This window comes from Neomonachus schauinslandi, chromosome 13 (assembly GCF_002201575.2).
Source record: "Neomonachus schauinslandi chromosome 13, ASM220157v2, whole genome shotgun sequence".
In the NCBI taxonomy this organism is placed as follows: Eukaryota; Metazoa; Chordata; class Mammalia; order Carnivora; family Phocidae; genus Neomonachus; species Neomonachus schauinslandi.
The window spans coordinates 56705159-56727586 of record NC_058415.1 but is presented as its reverse complement, the minus strand read 5'-3'; the positions used below and the strand labels follow the sequence as shown (position 1 = coordinate 56727586).

At 38.8% G+C, this 22428-nt stretch overlaps 1 protein-coding gene across 1 annotated transcript in view; it reads left to right on the top strand.

The window, feature by feature from the left end:
• Positions 1-22428, top strand: part of KIF24 (kinesin family member 24) — an 82570-nt gene that overhangs the window by 24884 nt on the left and 35258 nt on the right. Inside the window, exons 2-4 of the mRNA XM_021691541.1 lie at positions 8285-8930; positions 15087-15276; positions 20500-20597. Of these exons, the coding sequence (XP_021547216.1) occupies positions 8311-8930; positions 15087-15276; positions 20500-20597 (908 nt within the window). The 5' untranslated portion in view covers positions 8285-8310. The remainder of the gene's footprint in view (positions 1-8284; positions 8931-15086; positions 15277-20499; positions 20598-22428) is intronic.

Genomic DNA, 22428 nt, shown 5'->3' with positions numbered 1-22428 from the left:
ATGAATAAAATCTTAAAAAAAAAAAAAAAGGTATATGCAGCATTATTTACAATGGCCAAGATATGAAAACAACCTAAATGTCCATCAGGGAGTGAATGGATAAAGAAGTAGTGTATATGTATAAGTGTGTGTGTGGATGGACCTTGAGGGGATTATGCTAAGTGAAGTAAATGAGACAAATACTGTATGATCTTCTATATGGAATCTAAAAGAAACCACAAAAACCAACCTCATAGATAGAGACCAGATTGGTGGTTGCCAGAGGTAGGGGTTGTGGGGGTGGATGAAATGGGTAAAAGGAGTCAAAAAGTACAAACTTCCAGTTAAAAGTTAGAGGGTATAATGTACAGCATTGCAACTATTGTTAATAATACTGTGTTGCATATTTGAAAGTTTCTAAGAGAGTAGGTCTTAAAAGTTCTCATCATAAGAAATTTGGTAACTATGGTGACAGATGTTAAGTAGACTTCTGATCATTTTGCAGTATGTTGAATCATTATATTGTACACCTGAAAAAGTGTGTCAATTATACCTTGATAAAAATATATATACACATATATTTAAAGATAAATATTTTTAAAAGATATTTTTGAGATAATTGGGGAAATTAGATTATGGACTGAATATAAGATACCATGAATTATTTTTAATTAGGTATAATAATTGCATTATAAAAATATAGTAATATATATAACATTTAAAATACATTTAAAATACTGTCCACTTAAAAATGAATTTAGAGGGGCGCCTGGGTGGCTCAGATGGTTAAGCGTCTGCCTTCAGCTCAGGTCATGATCCCAGGGTCCTGGGATCGAGCCCCACATCGGGCTCCTGGCTCAGCGAGGAGCCTGCTTCTCCCTCTCCCTCTGCCTCTCTCCCTGCTCATGCTTTCTCTCTCTCTCTGTATCTCTGTGTCTCAAATGAATAAATTTAAAAAAAAATGAATTTAGAGGTAAAATGACATATCTGGGATTTACTTTAAGATATTTCAGCAAAGGAAAGATGATAGAGAAAGAAAGTATGGCAAATTTGATAATTTAAGAATCTAGGGATGGTGGGGCGCCTGGGTGGCTCAGTTGGTTAAGCGACTGCCTTCGGCTCAGGTCATGATCCTGGAGTCCCTGGATCGAGTCCCGCATCGGGTTCCCTGCTCGGCAGGGAGTCTGCTTCTCCCTCTGACCCTCCTCCCTCTGATGCTCTCTGTCTCTCATTCTCTCTCTCTCTCAATAAATAAATAAAATCTTTAAAAAAAAAAAAAAGAACCTAGGGATGGTTAATATGGAAGTTTATGGTACAATTCTATTTACTTTTGTGATGTTTGAGAATTTTTTTTAAAGATTTACAAGCTAGGGAGTAGTAGAGAGAGAGAGGGAGAAGCAGGTTCCCTGCTGAGCAGGGAGCCCTATGTGGGGCTCGATTCCAGGACCCTGGGATCATGACCTGAGCCGGAGGCAGACACTTACCTGACTGAGCCACCCAGGTGCCCCAATGTTTGAAATTTTTTATATTTTAAAATGCTGTGCTTGCCATTTGCCAAGCAGTTAGTGGGTGCTTTATAGAATCTGTCTGCTATACAATCAGTACATGTATCTAGTACTTTAACATATCCAAGTCAATACCTGTAGAAATTATTCTAATTTTAAACTTGAAGAGGCCCAGAGCCATTGAATAATTTAACCATGTATCACTTCTGAGTCTTGGTAGAGCCTGACTGGATCCTGGATTTTTTGACTCCTAACCCAGTTATCTTCTGCTATATTAGTTACTACTAAACAAACTCTTTGGTAGTCTACTGACATGTTTAAAATAATAATCTTGGGGCACCTGGGTGGCTCACTTGGTTGTCTGACTCTTGGTTTCTGCTTAGGTCATGATCTGGGGGTGGTGAGATTGAGCCCCATGTAGGGCTCCCTCACTCAGCAGGGTGTCTGCTTAGGATTCTCTCTTCCACTTTCCTCTGCCCCTCCCCCTACCCATGTGCACTCTTTTTCTTTCTAAAATAGAATCTTTTTTAAAAAAAATAAAAATAGGGGTGCCTGGGTGGCTCAGTTGGTTAAACGTCTGCCTTGGGCTCAGGTCATGATCTCAGGGTCCTGGGATCAAGCCCCGCGTTGGGCTCCCTGCTCAGCAGAGAGTCTGATCCTCCTGTCCCTCCCCCTGCTCGTGCTTTCTCATGCTCTCTCTTTCTCTCAAATAAATAAATAAATAAAATCTTTAAAAATAAAAATGGGGGGCGCCTGGGTGGCTCAGTCGTTAAGCGTCTGCCTTCGGCTCAGGTCATGATCCCAGGGTCCTGGGATCGAGCCCCGCATCGGGCTCTCTGCTCGGCAGGAAGCCTGCTTCTCCCTCTCCCCCTCCCTCTGCTTGTGTTCCCTCTCTCGCTGTGTTTCTCTCTGTCAAATAAATAAAATCTTTAAAAAAATAAATAAATAAAAATAAAAATGGAATTCTGGTTTAGCCAGATTCAATAAAATAGTTTATGTAAAGGACTTACACATAGTTCTTGACATAAAATATAAAAATAAATTTTAGTTTAATCAGATCATCAAAGTAGTATGACTGTGCACTAAGTGCTGAAATAATGTTATTAGCCTTGTTACATAAAATGTTTTTTTGAGCTATATGAAGTGTTCAAGGTGACATTGGTAGAGATACTGTGTTGGTATCAGGCTCTTCTAGGTTGTAAGGACGCTGAGGTTGTCCCCATTACTTTGGGTGGTGGGACTTGTAGAGAATTAGGAAACAGAAAATGGCTCCATAGCCACATAAGCAAGCTTCATGCAATGTTGTAATCATGTAGGTGCCTTGGTTAAAAAGTAGAAATGGTAGAACTTTTGTTCTTTGTCCTAAGCAGATTGTGTTCATTCAGCAAATACTTGTTACATACCTTTCTAGCTCAAATGCTAGACTGAGCAGATCATATTACTTTTCTCTTGAAGAATTCACACTATAGTATAAGGCAGAGCCACCTTACATCATCTCTAGAACAAGGCTGGCAATAAATAAATATATATGAGTCTGTAATAAGTGCCCCTATCAGTTTTAAAATCGAAACACTATAGAAATTTGGAGAGAGAAATCACATTTCCCCAGGGTAATTCATCTATTCAGCAAACATTATTTATAATTGTGTGAATTGTTTTTAATGGCTATAACAAACAGAATATGAAAATGCTTATGTTAAATAAAGTAGGTTGCAGTATGGTTATAAGTACAGTGTTATATACAATGTAAAAAAAATGCATTAAAAAAATAAAAAGCTAGAGGGAAAAACACCAAAATAGGAACAAGTAGTTGTATCATGTCAATTTGAGAAGGCTGGGAAGGAGGAAGGTAGATGGATTTAGAAATATATACATATTTTTTTCTTTTTTTTTTAAGATTTTATTTATTTGACAGAGATATAGCGAGAGCAGGAACACAAGCAAGGGGAGGGGGAGAGGGAGAAGCAGGCTTCCTGCCGAGCAGGGAGCATGATGCGGGGCTTGATCCCAGGACCCTGGGATCATGGCCTGAGCCGAAGGCAGATGCTTAACTACTGAGCCACCCAGGCACCCCTAGGAATATATTTTTAAAATAAATTATATAGTCACATAGTTTCATAAGTTAAAAAACAGCTGTTCTAGGTCCTGCTCTGGGTGATGGGAGACAGCAGTGAAATAGAAATAGCAATAGGAAAGGTAATAGCTACTGGCATTTATTGGATGTATAATAATCTCCTTCCCACACTTGCCCTCTCAACTAGTTCCCCTCCCCCTAGAAGCCAGTACTCTGACTTTCTTGTGCATCCTATCAGAGATACTTTATGCCTGATAAGCAAATATATAGATCTGTGATAGTTATCTCTTTCTCTTTAATAACTGGTACCTTTACAAACCTTTACAAACATAAAAACTGTTCTGTACCTTGCTTTAGTCACTTTTCAATATATTGAAGAGCTTACTTTTTCTTCAATAATACATTGAGAGTTTACTTATTCTCTGTAATTGCTTCATAGTATCCCATTTAATGGGTTACTATTATTTATTTAACCAGTTCCTAAACTAATTTTTTTTTTTTTTTAAGATTTTATTGTTTCCTAGCACAGGAGAGGGAGAGGGAGAAGCAGACTCCCCTCTGAGCAGAGAGCCCCATGTGGGGCTTGATCACAGGACCCTGAGATCATGACCTGAGCTGAAGGCAGCTGCTTAACTTAGTATCTTTATATTTTTAAATTCCTAGGGTGATTCTGCCCCAGAAGGAGGAGGAGGTTGGACCTTTGTAAAATGGAATGTGATACCAAAAAAGCGTATCTAATTTTAGAACAAAAGAGCAGCTCTTTCTACCCATGGGTCCTGTCCCTGTGCTTTAATAAAAACACCTTTTTGCACTGAAAAAAGAAAACGCAAAAAATAAAACAAAAGAATGTAGGCTAACTATAGAGCTCAGAAAGGCAGCATGCTGCGGTTTATGTAGAAGTATGCCTGGGAGGCTTTAATCTGCATATCCAGATTACTGCTGGCTCCAGCATCTTCCCCTTTCAGAATAGTATGGGATAGCCAAGCGTTGCAAGATGAACACATTAGTCTTTCAGATACTGATTAAGGAATGCAGTAGAGGTCATGGTAATCAGAGTTTGGTATGTCACCAAGAGAATGGGTGTGTGAAATATAGGAAGACTGCATAGCACTTAACCTGTTGTTGCTCTGGGTTAGGCTGAGTCACAGAGGAAATGTAACTGCTTGGGAGTAACTTAAAACATACCAAAACACTGAAGGCTTATTCTGTTCTAGCTTCTGTGCTAGGTGAAGGTAAGTAATAAAAAAATAAATCACAGTATGGGGCACCTGGGTGGCTAAGCGTCTGCCTGCAGCTCAGGTCATGATCTCAGGATTCTGGGAGCGAGTGCCACATCAGGCTCCCTGCTCAGAGGGAGACTGCTTCTCTCTCTCCCTCTGCCTGCCGCTCCCCCTGCTTGTGGTCTCTCTCTGTCAAATAAATAAATAAATTCGTAAAAAAAAAAAGGAAAAAAGAAATCATCGTAGTAATAACTACCAACACTTACTGGGCACTGAGTATATACCAGGTGTTATGCTGAGAGTTTTACAAGTATTCTCTCATTGAATCCTAATCCTAGGCACTGTGGGGACTATTACATTCCCATTTAACAGTTGAGAAAAATGAGTTTCATAGATGTTGAGTAAGTAACTTGCCGAAGATTGCACATGTATCTACTTCATAGGGTTGCTTGAAGTTTAACAAATAGTACTTGGAACAGTGACTGCTACATAATAAATGCTCAATAATATTAGTTGCTATTATTATTACTACTGAAGTACAGAGGAAATACCAGTAATCCTTTGCCTAGGGCATACCTCACAGAAGAAAACTGTAAGTAGAGTTTTTCTTGGGAAAGACAGATATTCCAGGTAGAAGAAACAGTAGTAAAGGGGTTGGTGGCCTGATTCAGCTACTGTTTAGGGTGTTTGGTGGTAAATGGTAGAAGAGGATGCGAAATGAAAGAAGGCTTCATGGGGGGTGGGGCAGAGAGCTATTGAGCTATTTTGAAAGGATGGGTTTAACTCATTTTAGGAGACGGGGTTGGGAACATTTCTGGCAAAGGTACAACACTTCAAATGGCATAGAAGCAGTGTTGCAGTTATCTACTGCTGTGAAGTAAACTACCCCAAAATTAAGTGGTTTAAAACAATTACTATTTTATTTGCCCACAGTTCTGTGAGTCACATATTTGGGCTAGGCCTAGCTAGGTAATTCTGGTCTCACTGGGGGTCACTCTTGTGGCTGCAATAATTTGATGGTGCCACTGGGGCCAAATAGTCTAAGATGGCGTATCTGACATGGCTGGCTTCGATGATGGCTGTTGGTTGGGCTTCTTCACGTGGCAGCAAAAGAACTGCAAGAGAACAGCAGAAGCTGCAACGGTTCTTGAGACCTAGGCATGGAAGTCACACAGTGTCGCTCCACCACATTCTGTCAGGCAAAACAGTCACAAAGCCAGCCTAGATGCAATGGGAGGAAAAGGACACTGCCTCTTGATGTGAAAGGACATGCAAAGAATTTGTGACCCTCCCCCACTCCCCCAAATCTTCCACAAATGGAAAAGGGCAGAATGAGTTTAGGATGTGTAGGCTCTTTGGCCTTTTCCTTACTCTAAGTAGCATTACCTACGAAGTTAATTATACAAGGTACTTTAATCACCTTTATTATCTGACCCTGAACTCTGTTTCTCCTAGAATGAAGACAAAATATAAATTAAAATGAAAAACAGAAAAGCTTGGGGCGCCTGGGTGGCTCAGTTGTGAAGCGTCTGCCTTTGGCTCAGGTCATGATCCCAGGGTCCTGGGATCGAGCCCCGCATTGAGCTCCCTGCTCGGTAGGAAACCTGCTTCTCCCTCTCCCACTCCCCCTGCTTGTGTTCCCTCTCTCACTGTGTCTCCCTCTGTCAAATAGATACATAAAATCTTAAAAAAACAAAGAAAAGCTTTACCAAGAATTAACTGAACTTTGAAAACAGTTTCTAGAAAGAAAATGTAGTTTTTATTTTTATTTTTATTTTTTTATTTTTATTTATTTTTTTTTTTAAAGATTTTATTTATTTATTTGAGACAGAGAGAATGAGAGAGACAGAGAGCACATGAGAGGGGGAAGGGTCAGAGGGAGAAGCAGGCTCCCCGCCGAGCAGGGAGCCCGATGCGGGACTTGATCCCGGGACTCCAGGATCATGACCTGAGCCGAAGGCAGTCGCTTAACCAACTGAGCCACCCAGGCGCCCGAAAATGTAGTTTTTAATATTTTCATGAACTTGAACTTGATTAACAGTGGTGTGGAGAATTTCTCAGGGTTCCTGACTTTATAATAGACCAGGATTATGTGTTATTAATACATCATTTATTAATATTTGATTAAATCTCTTGGTGTTAAAATTTTTTAAGCATTTCGGGCGCCTGGGTGGCTCAGTTGGTTAAGCGACTGCCTTCGGCTCAGGTCATGATCCTGAAGTCCCTGGATCGAGTCCCGCATCGGGCTCCCTGCTCGGCGGGGAGTCTGCTTCTCCCTCTGACCGTCCCCCCTCTCATGTGCTCTCTCTCACTCTCTCTCAAATAAATAAATAAAATCTTAAAAAAAAAAAATTTTTTTTAAGCATTTCAATGTTCGACCATATAAAATCTTTTTTATTTTTTTAAAGATTTTGTTTTAGAGAGGGGAGAGTACAAGTTGGGGAGGGGCAGAGTGGGGGAGAGAGAGAATCTCAAGCAGATCCCCCGCCAAGCGTGGAGCACAACCCTGGAATCATGACCTGAGCCGAAATCAAGAGTTGGACGCTTAACTGATTGAGCCACCAAGGCACCTCTAAAATCTTTTTTTTTTTAAGTTTATTTATCTATCTATATCTATCTATCTATCTATCTATCTATCTATCTATCTATCTATCTATCTATCCTATCTATCTATCTATCTATCTATCTCTACATCCAGTGTTGGGCTTGAGTTTACGACCCTGAGATCAAGTTACATATACTTCTGACTGAGCCAGTCAGGTCCTCCAGCAACCATATAAAATCTTGACCATAGTATTACTTTCCTAGGTTATTTATTTATTTATCCCAGTTAAATTATTTTATATTCTGTACAACATCTACAACCACCTACCTTCACCTGCCTTTTAGAATGATCTGAGATCCTGAATTAGATTCTGAATTAATGATGTTTTTACTTCTTTATTCAATTAACTTTTATCAGTACTCAGCAGATACAAATGTGATTTCCTCTGAGTTATATCAGTTCTCTGGTTTGCTATTTGATTCTGCTTTCCATTCTGAAAGAGTTCTTAGCCTTTGTTCATTAATCATAGGAAGCAGTTGTGCAACATGCCTTGACATTAACTTGAACATCTAAAATTAGTCCTGCTACAATCAGTGAGTGGTTGGGAACAAGGTTTCAGTAGTTGGTGGCATGTGTTAAGTAGATATTGCAAGCTTGGAAGGAACTCCCTAGAAATAAGTAAGTGACTTGCATTGTGTGTGTATGTGCATGTACCTGTGTATATATGCAATTGAAGTTCCATTTGTATTAAGCAGATGAATAAATTACATCTGTTACTACAAATGCATCATAAGCATCTACACTTATGCACTGTGCTGTTTAATTATTTCAGAAGAAAAATATATTTTAAAACTTGGTATGCTAGAATGGATTTTTCTGTATGTTTGTTTTGTGATTTTCATTTTTTAAAAGGAATATATATACTATATTTCAAGTAAATGGCTTTTTTTTTCCTTTTCAGAATTTATAGAAACTTATTCACAAAAAATGACATCCTGGTTGTATGAATGTCTTTGTGAAGCTGAACTTGCACAGTATTATCCTCATTTTACTGCCCTTGGCCTTCAAAAAATAGATGAATTAGCCAAGGTTACAATGAAGGACTACTCCAAATTGGGAGTGCATGACATGAACGACCGCAAACGTCTCTTCCAACTTATCAAACTCATTAAAATTATGCAGGAAGAAGATAAAGCAGTCAGTAGCCCAGAGCATCCTCTTCAGACAAACAGCCTGTGCAGTAAACCTCAGGAATCCAGATCTGGCCCTCGCAGGCAACTGCATTTTGATTCTCCTGCTGACAAGGACAGAATTACCGACAACAATGGGTTTGAGATGTGCAGTTTATCAGATTTTTCTGCTAATGACCAGAAGTCTAGTTACCTAAAAGTGCTGGAGCACATGCTGCCGGATGATCCCCAATCCCCTACAAAAACAAGAATTCTGAGTGCTGCAGCTACTGGTTCCTATGTGCAAACAGAAACTAGCACTTCACTCTTTTCATCAAATCACTTTTCTCCACTACTGGGGGATTATGATATTCCCATTATTCAAAGAGTCTCTCATGTTTCAGGATATAACTATGGAATCCCTCAATCTTGTATCAGGTAATTATTTTTATCTTTTTTGGGGTGTAGGGGAGAGGGTAGCATCAGGCAAGGGCAAGCCTCTCCATGACTGAGAGCAACTACTCCTTATTTACAGAAAATTATAGTGAACAGCTTCTGCGACAATAATAGAAGTACCTTGATGGGGGGAAGTCCGTGAGGAATTGGGACTTTCCAGATGGGAGAAAGATGATATTGTTCGTGTATGTCAAACAGCTGTTACTTGCCAGGATCTGCTATTATTCCGCTAGCAGACCTATTTCTATTATTTATTATAGTGTAACATGATACATCTAATGCATCCTTGAAGGTAAAACAGTTAACTGGCCTTCTGCAATGGAAAAAGTGTGTGTGTGTGTGTGTGTTCCACAGGATTTTTTTAAGGCTATCAAATTCACTTCAACCAGGAGACATAAAGCTTAATTAAAAACAAAGAGCATGTAGCTGAATTAAGTAGGTCTTTCGTGCAATTAGCTAACCTGCACACACTAGAATATGGTCCTGATTTTGAGTGCTTTCTTCAGTTCTAGCCCTGCAAGAACATATGATTTTGGTGATTGCAAAAGAGTAAGACACTTTTGATATAGTTTAGACTTTGATAGGGTGACAATAAGTTATTTTCACCTAGTGCTTTAACATAAATGTTGAAATAAGGTCCCTAATACCAGCATTGGTATAATAGAAAACATGTTCTTTTAAAAATAACATATATTTGTTGTTTGGTTATTTTAAAAGTTATACATGGTGAATTATGGAAAAACAAAACACATTTTTTTTTTTAAGATTTTATTTATTTATTTGACACAGAGAGATAGCGAGAGCAGGAACACAAGCAGGGGGAGTGGGAGAGGGAGAAGCAGGCTTCCTGCTGAGCAAGGAGCCCGATGTGGGACTCGATCCCAGGACACTGGGATCATGACCTGAGCCGAAGGCAGACGCTTAACGACTGAGCCACCCAGGCGCCCCACAAAATACATTCTTAGGCCACATTTTCTTTATTTTTTTTTTTTAAGGCTATTATTCCTACCTTAAAACAAGGTGTATATTTATATCTGGCCTTATATTGGCTAAGGTTTCAGAGGATCTCATAACCAACCAGTTCTTTTGTTCCCCCCCCAAAAATAAAAGACCCAATTTTACAGGTAAAAGTACTTTTAGTAATTTGAAATACTTACTGCATTTTATAGTATTTCTGAAAACTATTTTGTTTAGCAGAGCACAGAGCATATAGTACTCTTTTCTTCTTTTAATTGTTAGAGAACTAGATTGTTCCATGACTGTCAAAGCCAGGATTGTTGCTGTCCTATTGGTTAGCTCTGCTAAAAGAACAGATATTTTCTTGAATATTAGTCTTTTATTGAACAACACATAAAAACTAAATTGGAGGGCGCCTGGGTGGCTCAGTTGGTTAAGCGACTGCCTTCGGCTCAGGTCATGGTCCCAGAGTCCTGGGATCAAGTCCCACATCGGGTTCCCGGCTCGGCAGGGAGCCTGCTTCTCCCTCTGGCCCTCTCCCCTCTCATGCTGTTTCTCTCTCTCTCTCTCAAATAAATAAATAAATAAAATCTTTAAAAAAAAAAAAAACTAAATTGGAGGGCGCCTGGGTGGCTCAGTCGTTAAGCGTCTGCCTTCGGCTCAGGTCATGATCCCAGGGTCTTGGGATCGAGTTCCAAATTGGGCTCCCTGCTCGGCAGGAAGCCTGCTTCTCCCTCTCCCACTCCCCCTGCTTGTGTTCCTGCTCTTGCTCTCTCACTCTCTCTCAAACAAATAAATAAAATCTTTAAAAAAAAAAAAACTAAATCGGAATTATTTATAAATAAAGATATCACTTTGCAAATTACTTATAAATAATTTGCATTATTTATTTGGACAGAATGAATATTTTAGTTTAAATATTGCTATTTCATTTGGCACGTATTAAGTACTACCTCTTCTAGGTCTGATTCTAGGTTTAAAGATAATCAGGATACGTGGAGGCTGTTAGACTCTTAGGGGGAGTGAGCGGGAAGACAACCATATGGTGAGATACGTGCTCTTATAAGAGGCTTATACGTGACAAACCTAGAGTGAAAGCTATTCCATTGAGTTTTCTTAATTTTTATGTCATTATTTTATCACTCTTCCACTCTTATATTAGGGAAATAGAGATAAAAAAGGACATTTTCCCTCAATAACCCTCATATTATCTTCTTACCCAAATATTTCTAAGTAGCAGACAGGGTTTCAGAACCCTGAGGAACTCCCTCACCAACTTAAGTCTTGCTGTTAGGATGTCATCTTGTCCAAAGAGCATTCTCTTTGGGTGCCTCAAATCAAGTAAGCTCAAAATAAATTACTGGTCTCAGAATTTTTTTTAAGATTTTATTTATTTATTTGACGGAGCACAAGCGGGGGAGCGGCGGGGCAGGGGGAGAAGCAGGCTCCCCGCTGAGCAGGAAGCCTGACCTGGGGCTTGACCCCAGGACCCTGACTGAGATCATGACCTGAGCTGAAGGCAGATGCCCAACCGACTGAACCACCCAGGAACTCCTGTTCTCAGAATTTTAATAAGTCTAATGCATTTAGAGATCTTAAAAAGACCTAACTCCAGCTGTTTTAACTCTTCATGTCAGAAAATACAGCTTATTTCATCTAAGGAACACTGGGCATTAAAACCAGAGCCTTCGGGGCGCCTGGGTGGCTCAGTCGTTAAGCGTCTGCCTTCGGCTCAGGTCATGATCCCAGGGTACCGGGATCGAGCCCCACATCGGGCTCCCTGCTCCGCGGGAGGCCTGCTTCTCCCTCTCTCACTCCCCCTGCTTGTGTTCCCTCTCTCGCTGTGTCTCTCTCTGTCAAATAAATAAATAAAATCTTTAAAAAAAAAAAACAAAAACCAGAGCCTTCTAGGGGTACCTGGGTGGCTCAGTCGGTTAAGCATCTGACTTGGGCTCAGGTTATGATCTCAGGGTCCTGGGATTGAGCTCCATGTCAGGCTCCCCACTCAGCAGGGAGTCTGCTTGTCCCTCTGCCCCCCCCACTCATTCTCCCCCCCCACTCATTCTCTCCCCCCCCACTCTCTCAAATAAATAAATAAAATCTTAAAAAAAAAAAACCTTTTAGCAGAACATTCATTGTTTTTTTGCCCCTTGACCTGGAAAACTAGTCCTTTTGACCACATGATCCATCCTAGAGTCCCTAGTTACTTTTGAAAAAGACTTTTCTGTCCTTTGATTAGCTTTATACAATTAGGTTATTAATACTCCCAATAACTAGAGATTTTTGACACAGGCCTTTGTTAAAATAATGCATTAAAATTTTGTTTTTCTGGGGCGCCTGGGTGGCTCATTCATTAAGCGTCTGCCTTCAGCTCAGGTCATGATCCCAGGGTCCTGGGATCGAGCCCCACATCAAGCTCCCTGCTTAGGGGGAAGCCTGCTTCTCCCTCTCCCACTCTGCCTGCTTGTGTTCCCTCTCTCACTATCTCTGTCAAATAAATAAACAAAATCTTAAAAAAAAAAAAAAGTTTTTCTTATTAAAAAAAAATCAAACATATGCAGAAGAAGGGAGAATAAATCAATGAATCCCCTAATGCCCATCATCCACTTTTCATGATTGTCAGGATTTTGCCACACTTAACCTCAAAATGGTACTTTTTTTTTTTTTAAGACTTTATTTATTTATTTGACAGAGAGAGACACAGCAAGAGAGGGAACACAAGCAGGGGGAGTGGCAGAGGGAGAAGCAGGCTTCCCGTTGAGCAGGGAGCCTGATGCGGGGCTCGATCCCAGGACCCTGGGATCATGACCTGAGCCCAAGGCAGATGCCCAACAACTGAGCCACCCAGGCACCCCTCAAAATGGTACATTTTTAAAACTCTGCTGTATGTTGGTTAAAAAAAAAAAACAAAACAAAACATGGCAGGGCACCTGGTGGCTCAGTCAGTTAAGTGTCCAACTTTTGATTTCAGCTCAGGTCATGATTTTAGCGTTGTGAGATTAAGCCCTGTGTTGGGCTCTGCACTAGGCATGGAGCCTGCTTAAGATTCTCTCCCTCGGGCGCCTGGGTGGCTCAGTTGGTTAAGCGACTGCCTTCGGCTCAGGTCATGATCCTGGAGTCCCTGGACCGAGTCCCGCATCGGGCTCCCTGCTCGGCAGGGAGTCTGCTTCTCCCTCTGGCCCTCTCTCTGTGCTCTCTCTCATTCTCTCTCTCTCAAATAAATAAATAAAATCTTTAAAAAAAAAAAAAAGATTCTCTCCCTCTCCCCCCTCCCCCCCTTAAAAAAAACATGCTTTAAAAGCCTGATGTAGTCCTTTATGGTCTATATTAGAACTATTCTATATATAGAACTATATTAGAAATTCTGTTTGCTCCTTTTTACTAATTTAAATCCTGGCAAAAAGTAATTTTCCAGCCAGTTGGATGTCTCAGAAAATTGAAATTGATATGAAACAATTATATAGTGAAATATCCTGTGTAAAATCTATTACAAAGGCTTTTTAGGGGCTATTAATCAAATTCTAAAGTGTAAAGGAAGGGAATAATTTGTCTTGTCTAAGACATTCTTAGTATATGGACCAAAGGCATTGATCCTGGTAAACTACTTTCAAGAATCCTATGTTACTTAGGTTAAGAGGAATTTCTTTTTTTTTTTAAGATTTTATTTATTTATTTGACAGAGACAAAGAGAGGGAACACAAGCAGGGGGAGTGGGAGAGGGAGAAGCAAGCCTCCTGCGGTGCAGGGAGCCCAATGTGGGGCTCGATCCCAGGACCCCGGGATCATGACCTGAGCCGAAGGAAGACACTTAAGGACTGAGACACCCAGGCACCCCAAGAGGAATTTCTATATAGGTAAATGGTCAGTTGTTAGAGATACACATGTATACCCTCATTAGGCTCAGTAAGTAAACTTGATGAATTTTGTATCCCTAGCTCAAGGAATATTTCATTAAATATTCTAGTTGTTAAGGTTGATAAGTTCACTGAAGTCAGAGCCAGAAAAGAAATGCATCTTAATAGAAGGGTGATAGTGATGGGCAGCACCGGTCATAAAATTGTCCTAGGAAGAAGAAATACAGGATTGTGTTCTAAGAAACACATATCAGGTGAACAAAAAGAGGAAGTAAGAAAGCAAGACAAAGGGAGGGGCAGAATATACTTAAGAGGAACAGAGGAAAAGTACATTGAAACCTACCACCTAATTCAAGGTATTTCAACCCAGATAGGATTAAAAAAAAAAAAATTAAATGGTCAAGAAAACAGTAAATGGGGGCGCCTCGGTGGCTCAGCCAGTTAAACATCTGCCTTCAGGTCGGGTTGTGATCCCAGGGTCCTGGGATCAAGCCCCACGTCGGGCTCCCTGCTCAGTGGGGAGTCTGCTTCTCCCTCTCCCCCTTGCTTGTGCTCTCTCTCTTTCTAATAAATAGAATCTTTAAAAAAAAAAAAGAGAAAATAGTAAATGTGTAAGAATAATTGGATTGAGAGGAATAAGAGACATGGGTTTAGGTCTTTTAAAGGCCTTGGAGGGGTGGTTCCAACATACTGTGTTTGATTTTGAGGATTAACCAGTCTGATTTGGGGGGACATATAGAAAGAACATCCACCATTAGAAGTTTTTGGAAGACCACATCTGGAAGCCAAACACACAAGTCTTAGAGCTAGAGCAACTCAGGGTTTTGGGTTTTTTTGTTTGTTGTTGGCAGGACAAAGGATGGACTGGATTAGGGATAGAGATAGAAGTAATCAGGAGGATTTAGTTAATAAAAGAACTTTCTAGGGGTGCCTGGGTGGCTCAGTCGTTAAGCATCTGCCTTCGGCTCAGGTCATGATCTCAGGGTCCTGGGATCGAGCCCCGCATCAGGCTCTCTGCTCCGCGGGAAGCCTGCTGCTCCCTCTCCCACTCCCCCTGCTGGTATTCCCTCTCTCACTGTCCTTCTCTGTGTCAAATAAATAAAATCTTAAAAAAAATAAATAAAAGAACTTTGTATATACGTAATATGTGTAAAGTTACATATTAAAGTGTTGATACTGAGAAAGTTTTATGTATAATATGTGTAAGGTGTGTATATATGTTAAGTGTAATGTGTATATAAAATAACAAAATGTGATGATACTTTGACCTCTTAAGTAGCCTTATCCTATTACTAAAAATTAAAGCCCACTTATAAATATGTATCAGACAGAACACCTCAGAGAAAGAGAATCCTTGGACTGAGATGGAGAAAATCAGAGTTTGTGTTCGAAAACGCCCTTTGGGCATGAGGGAGGTACGTCGTGGAGAAATTAATATTATTACCGTAGAAGACAAAGAAACTCTTCTAGTTCATGAGAAGAAAGAAGCAGTTGACCTTACACAATATATTCTGCAGGTATGATGCTTTCCTTTTGTGTTTGGAACTAATATTATCAGTTGTGTCGATTTTTTGCTTTTATTTGAATGAAAATACATACAAATTGAAAAATCCAGTTTCTTTGGGTATTGGCATTCCTTCCTGATATAAATCATTAATACCCTGGGCCTTCATTTAAAAAAAATATAGTGCAATTGGGGAAACAATAATGTAATTTCTGCACTCTAGGGCAATAGAATTACATCATACCTTCACTTAACACATTTTACATGAATGTAATTATACATCTTTGGCAAAATGGGGACTGAGGGGATAAAAAGAATGTAGTGAATTTGTGGTAGATAGGACTAGTCACTGAGTGCATGCCCCAGAGTGACTGAGAGATGATCCCATAGCCTCAATTCTTGCTTGTCTCGCACAGTGTGAACTTATTCTTCTGAGTGTGAGTCTGGAGTTTAATGATGGAGGATATGTTTTCGAGCAACAAAGTTCCAGATTGCCACTCAACGGCTTATTTTGATTCTCAGCTGTCTTTGGGCTTAGGTATAACTTGGTGGAAATTGGGCTCTTGAGCCGGCTACTTTGTATAGGGTTGCTTATAGTGAGTAAATGTAATCCAAGAATATGATTTCACTTTTACATCTAACATGTACGGATTTAAATAAAACACTAGTAACTTAAACACATAAGAAAATGTTCACTCCCTGCCAGAAAGATCACAAAAAGTCCAAGGAGAAAGGGTTTGGTATTGAAAGGAACTTTTTTCAAGCAGATAGATACCCTTGCAGTAATTCTTCAGTCTCCTATGGAAGCAGCAGGCCCACAGATGGAAGATACCATAATTCAGGTACTCTTAAAATTATGAAGCAATTGTAAATAATCTAAAACAGAGGATAATCCACCAGATGCTAAGATTTGGGAATTCAGGTCTCTCTTAATCTGAATCTGCCTCCTTAAACGTTCATATTATATTCATACTATTCTCTCTTTGCTCTCTTGCCTCAAAACCCAGTGACTGGTAGAGAGAGAAAAAAGTGGTGAGTAATCTTTTGTGCTAGCATTTCACCTTAGTCAGCTGAGATTTTACTCTCCTGGAATAAATATGTTAACACTGAAGTCAAATTGTTAACACTTTCCCCCTCTTCTATACATGCATTGTTCAACTTATTCTTGGTTATCAATATTGGGTTTCACAGCAACATTCAAAGTAATCCACTGAGTCTTTCTGTGGGCACTAAATTACTAGGCCACTGTATAAACAACCCAATCACTTTAACAGCCTTATTGACTGCTGATCAATGCACAGTCTATTAGGTCTAGGTGGGAGGTATTTATTTTGAAAATGGCCTAAATGCCAATTAGTTATAATGTTATCTAGTTCCATGTCTACTTATAACCATAGTAATAGTCCTGTCCAGTCACCATCTACCCAAGAAGTCCTTAATGATGCTTCTGTCACAGTAATTCCCTCAAGGAAGCATTGTCTTATCTTTTGTATTTTTCCATTATCCCAAAACATAATAACCTTACTTCTTTGTCATTACCACTGGTCAATACTTATCGAACACCCATGGTTTTCATAGCAGTTTCTCTGCAGTTTGAACTTTGGACCTTTGTTCTCATAGGTCAAAGTCCTTACCTATCAATGCCGTAATACAAGTGCTGAGAGGGCTTTTCCCCCTTTTCTTTCCTTAAGTGGAAAGAAGAAAAGGGAGGTTCATAGCAAACCTAGAAAATATTGATCCTAGATTCTTTGGGCTTTAATTTTTAAACTTATTCAAGAATTCAAACACCAGGTTTATGTATCCATTTAATTAGATATCCTATCCTTTCAAATTTTCTTTTGTTACTTAGTATATATATGGTCATACACATGCAGTGCGCTTTCCTACTTACCATTAACTTTTGTATCAATATGTGAAAGGACAAGGAAATGAATTTGTATATATTTCATTCCAGCTTTTTTCTTTTTTAAGATTTTATTTATTTATTTGACAGAGAGAGACACAGTGAGAGAGGGAACACAAGCAGGGAGAGTGGGAGAGGGAGAAGCAGGCTTCCCGCCGAACAGGGAGCCTGATGCGGGGCTCAATCTCAGGACCCTGGGATCATGACCTGAGCCGAAGGCAGACGCCCAACGACTGAGCCACCCAGGCACCCCTCATTCCAGCTTCTTAAATAAAGAAATATATGTAGAAAAAAGAGATGGTACTGAAATATATCAGAAAGTCAATAGTGGCTATCTCTGGGTAGTAAGTTTTATAGATAAATTTGATATTCTTCTCTATTGTGTTCCATGTTTTTAAATTTTTCTATAATCAGCTTGTTTTATATGAAAAGTAAAAACTTTTGAGTAAGATGGATTCACCTATTTCAAAATCAAAACATACAAAAGTGTATGCAGTGGGGTGCCTAGGTGGCTCAGTCGGTTAAGTCTCTGCCTTCGGCTCAGGTCATGATCCCAGGGTCCTGGGATTGAGCCCCATATCAGGCTCCCTGCTCAGCCTCAGCAGGGAGCCTGCTCCCCGCTTTCCCTCTGCCTGCCACTCCCTCTGCTTGTACTCGCTCTGTCAAATAAGTAAAATATTAAAAAAAAAAAAAAAAAAAGGGATGCCGTGAAAAGTGTCCTGCTAATCGTATTTCCTCCTTGAAGGCAACCACAATTACCTGTTCTAAGTCTGTCTTTCCAGAGATATTTTATAAATACATATTATGTTTATAATGAAAAAACTTATTTAAAAAATAAATTATGGAACTCTGATCATTACAAGGCTAAAATGAGTATTCATACAACCTAATTGATAAAGTATGATTAAATGAAATACGTTATGCAAAGAACTTTATGGAATATATATATATAGATCTGTATCTAGATATCTATCTAGATATCTATCTAAATATATGTGTGTATATATATATTTACATATAAATATATATGTAGTGCTAGCATTTATTATATTTATGTAATATATATGTTAATTATAATCTTGCATGTTCACATACCTTTCATTAAGGATATTTACAGAAGTACTGGGAAAATCAGTACCTAAATCCTATTGGAAGGAAAGATACTAATGCCTTTAATCAATAAGTGTTTTCTAAGATGTTTACTCAAGAGCTAAAGTTATTCACATGCACTTACAGAAGTAGAGAAAGAATCGCCATATACTCAGTGAAGTAAAAGAAAATTTTTAAAAATTCCCACATTTACTTGTGTTCATTTTCTTCCTTATTTTCCTGAGAAATGCCAAAAAAATTAGAAATATATTTTACTTCTTATTATTGCCATTTTCAAGTTTATTCAGAAGTACAATGAACCCCTATGTACCTACCACCCAAATTCAACAGTTAAAAACATTTTATTGTTTTTAAAATCCTATCACATATTTCATACCACTAGAAGCTCACAGATCTCTTTATTGTGCTCCACAGATTCATTATTTTCTAGCTTTTGGTAATATTTTCTAACTGGTAAATTCAACTTTGTGGCCCCAATTTCTGCTAAGGTGACCTAACAAATTGCTATTCTAATGTAATTTAATGATACACAAACAGAATCAAACCTGGGTAGAATGACCCACATAATAAATTGGCCCAAATTCACTTTGCTGGATTTTCCTTTAACTGGATATTTAGAGCAGGCCCAAGAGGTCTCAGAAGAAAGGACCTCATGTCTCATTCATTGTATATGGACTGCCATTATTATGCTACAGTCAGGCTTGAAATTAGGATTTTTACTTAGAGATAGTTGGGCTGCCAATAGCCTCTAAGTTATGCAAATGATTATGTCTACTGAATTAATGCTTTCCAGACACAGTTTAATAGGGTCTTCTGTCCTTTTCCAGATTATATGATTTTTCATTTGGGGATCATCTTGACCACTCTCTCTCCCCAGCAAGTCATATCCAGGCAGTTGCCAAATTTTTCATGCATCCATCTCCTCTTTATTTTCTTTGTCATCATCAAATTTAGACCTAACTTCTTAACTCACCACTGGATTACCAGTATCCCTGTTCTTAGTCCATTCACAGTGTGAAGCCACTTTAATCTTCCAGTAAAATGGATCACATCATCCCTTTCCTTTGCAAGGTTTTTTATTGTCTTCCCACTATTTGCTAATTATTTGCTAAATTAAATATAAACATTCCATCCTTAAGGCTAGTGTCCCAGTACCCATGCAACATAGTCCTAACTCCTTATTCTAGCCTTCTATTTCACCTACCAAGATCCTATGTTTTAACCACACTGAATCTTCTCTGTTCCCTAAATGTTCCTTGTGCTTTCCTGATTTGACTGTTGCTCATGTTTTCCCTGTGGCTGGAGTATCTTCCCTGCCTCCATCTCTAACCCTTAAATTCTTCTTCTTCCCCCACAGCCCTTTCTGTGTACAGTCTTTTTCATAATGTCTTTCCCAATCAGAAGGCATATGTTTTTCCTTTGAATTCCACATGTACTTTATCTGTCAGATTTTTTCTAGCTTAGAATCATTTGTATACTTGTCTGGATTCACATCTTTAGGTGGTGGGGTGGGGTAATAGTAGGGTAATATCTATATCTTTGGGCCCTTTGAAGTGCCTACTGCAGTTATACGTGTTACAATTGAGCAATAAATGTTCATGGGATTAAAAGCTCAGCTATGGGGGCGCATGGGTGGTTCAGTTGGTTTAGCAAGCATCTGTGTTCAGCTCAGGTCATGATCTCTGGGTCCTGGGATTGAGCACTGTGTTGGGCTCCCCAGCTCAGAGGGGAATCTGCTTCTCCCTCTGTCCCCTACCCCCAGCTTGTGCTCTCTCTGTCTCTCAAATAAATAAAATCTTTTAAAAAGGAAATTAAAGCTTAGCTATGTAACCTATGAAATGGAAGTCTTCCTCTAGAATTCCTCTAAATTTCAAATATGCTGGCCCTAGCTGGGCTCTGAGGATAATCCCTAGAGAATTCATTTCTCCTGGACCTAAGGAGGTTTGGCTCACTCATCAGTTTACTTCACTTAAGAAAGAACAAAAATTGTGTGCTTTAGTTTTTATATTATAAAACATATTATAAAAACATGACTACAGAGAGCTCAAGTAGAAGAAGGCCCTGTCATTTGATAGTTATTGACTGCTTATTTATCTCTAAGTTTGTCATAGTCAGTTACTTAGGTAAAAAACATACTAGCATCTTTAGTATGTGTTAACTAGAATAGTGGTGAAGAAAATCCAGAAAATGTCTCTTCTATAAAAAATCACATTTCTTTTTCAGCATGTTTTTTATTTTGATGAAGTCTTTGGTGAAGCATGCACCAATCGGGATGTATACATGAAGACTACTCACCCACTCATTCAGCATATTTTCAATGGGTATGATAGTAATTATTTGCTTCTCTTGCTTCATACTGTTTTCCATAACAAATTTCTTTATAAATATCATTTATGTTTTTCAGTTTTTGAATTAGACATGAATTTGTGTTTTAATCTGATGAATTTAGACTCTTCTAAAGAGTGCATTGTCTCTGTAGGATTCACCAAGCATTCAGAAATTTTCAGCAAAAATATAAATTGTCAACAATATAATTTCATCAAAGTTCTCAGAATAAAAAGGTTTAAATGGTTGTAGTTTGAACTTTCGATGATAGGAATTATGTATTCTGCCCATAGCTCACTTTTTTCATTGGAGTGGGATAGATAAGAGACTATCATCTGTTTTTTATAGATGTATTTTTTAAATTTTGAAATAATTATTCACACTTAATAAACATTAAATGGAACCAAAAAGGCACTAAGGACTTCTGTTGTTTATTCAAAATATAGGCACGTATAGATAGAAAATGCCAAACAGCCTACTAGTATCACTGATTCCAGAGTAGTTTGACTTTTTAAAAAAAATTTTTATAACTTTAAAAATATTGAGGTATGGGGCGCCTGGGTTGCTCAGTCATTCAGCGTCTGTCTTCGGCTCAGGTCATGATCCCAGGGTCCTGGGATCGAGTCCCACATTGGGCTCCCTGCTCCGCGGGAAGCCTGCTTCTCCCTCTCCCGCTCCCCCTGCTTGTGTTCCTGCTCTCGCTGTCTCTCTCTGTGTCAAATAAATAAATAAAATATTTTTAAAAATATATTGAGGTATAATTCACATACAATTAGATGCACAGATCTTAAGAAGTATTCAGGTTTGATGAGTTTTGGTAGTTGTCTATATCCAGGTAACCAATACCTCGAACAAGATAATAGACCATTCCCATCACCCCAGAGAGTTCTCTTGTTGTCCCCTTTTAGTAAATCTCCACTTCCACCCTCAGATCTTATATAATCACTGACCTGCTTTCTGTCATTATAGATTAGTTTTGCCTGTTCTAGAGTGTCACAGAAATAGAATCATTCCCACATAGGTTCTTTTATGCTTGGCTTAGCATAATGTTTTTTGGTATTAGTACGTGTTGCATGTATCCATAGTTTTTATTCCTTTCTATGAAAATACCACAATTTATCCATTCTCCTATTGATGGACATTTGGGTTGTTTCCAGTTTGGGACTATTGTGAATAAAGCTGTATAAACATTCTTGTACAAGTCTTTTTCTTGGACATGTTTTCATTTATCTTGGGTGAAACTTAGAAAGGGAATTGCTGAGTCATAGGAGAGGTATGTGTTTATAAGAAAGTGTCAAACAGTGTTCCATACACCCATTTTCTATTCCCAACAGCGATGTATGTGAATTGCATTTCTTTCTTTTTCTTTTTTTTTTTTAAGATTTATTTATTTATTTGAGAGAGTATGCGCATGAGTGTGTCAGGGAGGGGCAGGGGTGCCCTGTGAATTGAATTTCTACATCCTCACCATATTTGGTATTGTCAGTCTTTATTTTAGCCAATCTAATGGGTATGTAACTTGAGCTCATTGTGGTTTGAATTTGAATTTCCCCGAATGCCTAATGATATTGAGAATCTTTTCATTTGCTTATTGGCCATTCAGATAACTTCATTTGTCCGTCTTTTTGTTTTCTTTTTATTGTTGTTTATTGTTGTTTTGTAGACATCATTAATTTTTTTTTTATTCTGAGCAGGCTGAAAAAGTGAAATATCTTTCAGGTTCAATTATATGCCAAATCTAGGGAATACTTTTTAAGAGAGCAAGTTTCTAAAGTTAGATTTAGAACAAATAAAATGTGCAGGGGCGCCTGGGTGGTTCAGTCAGCT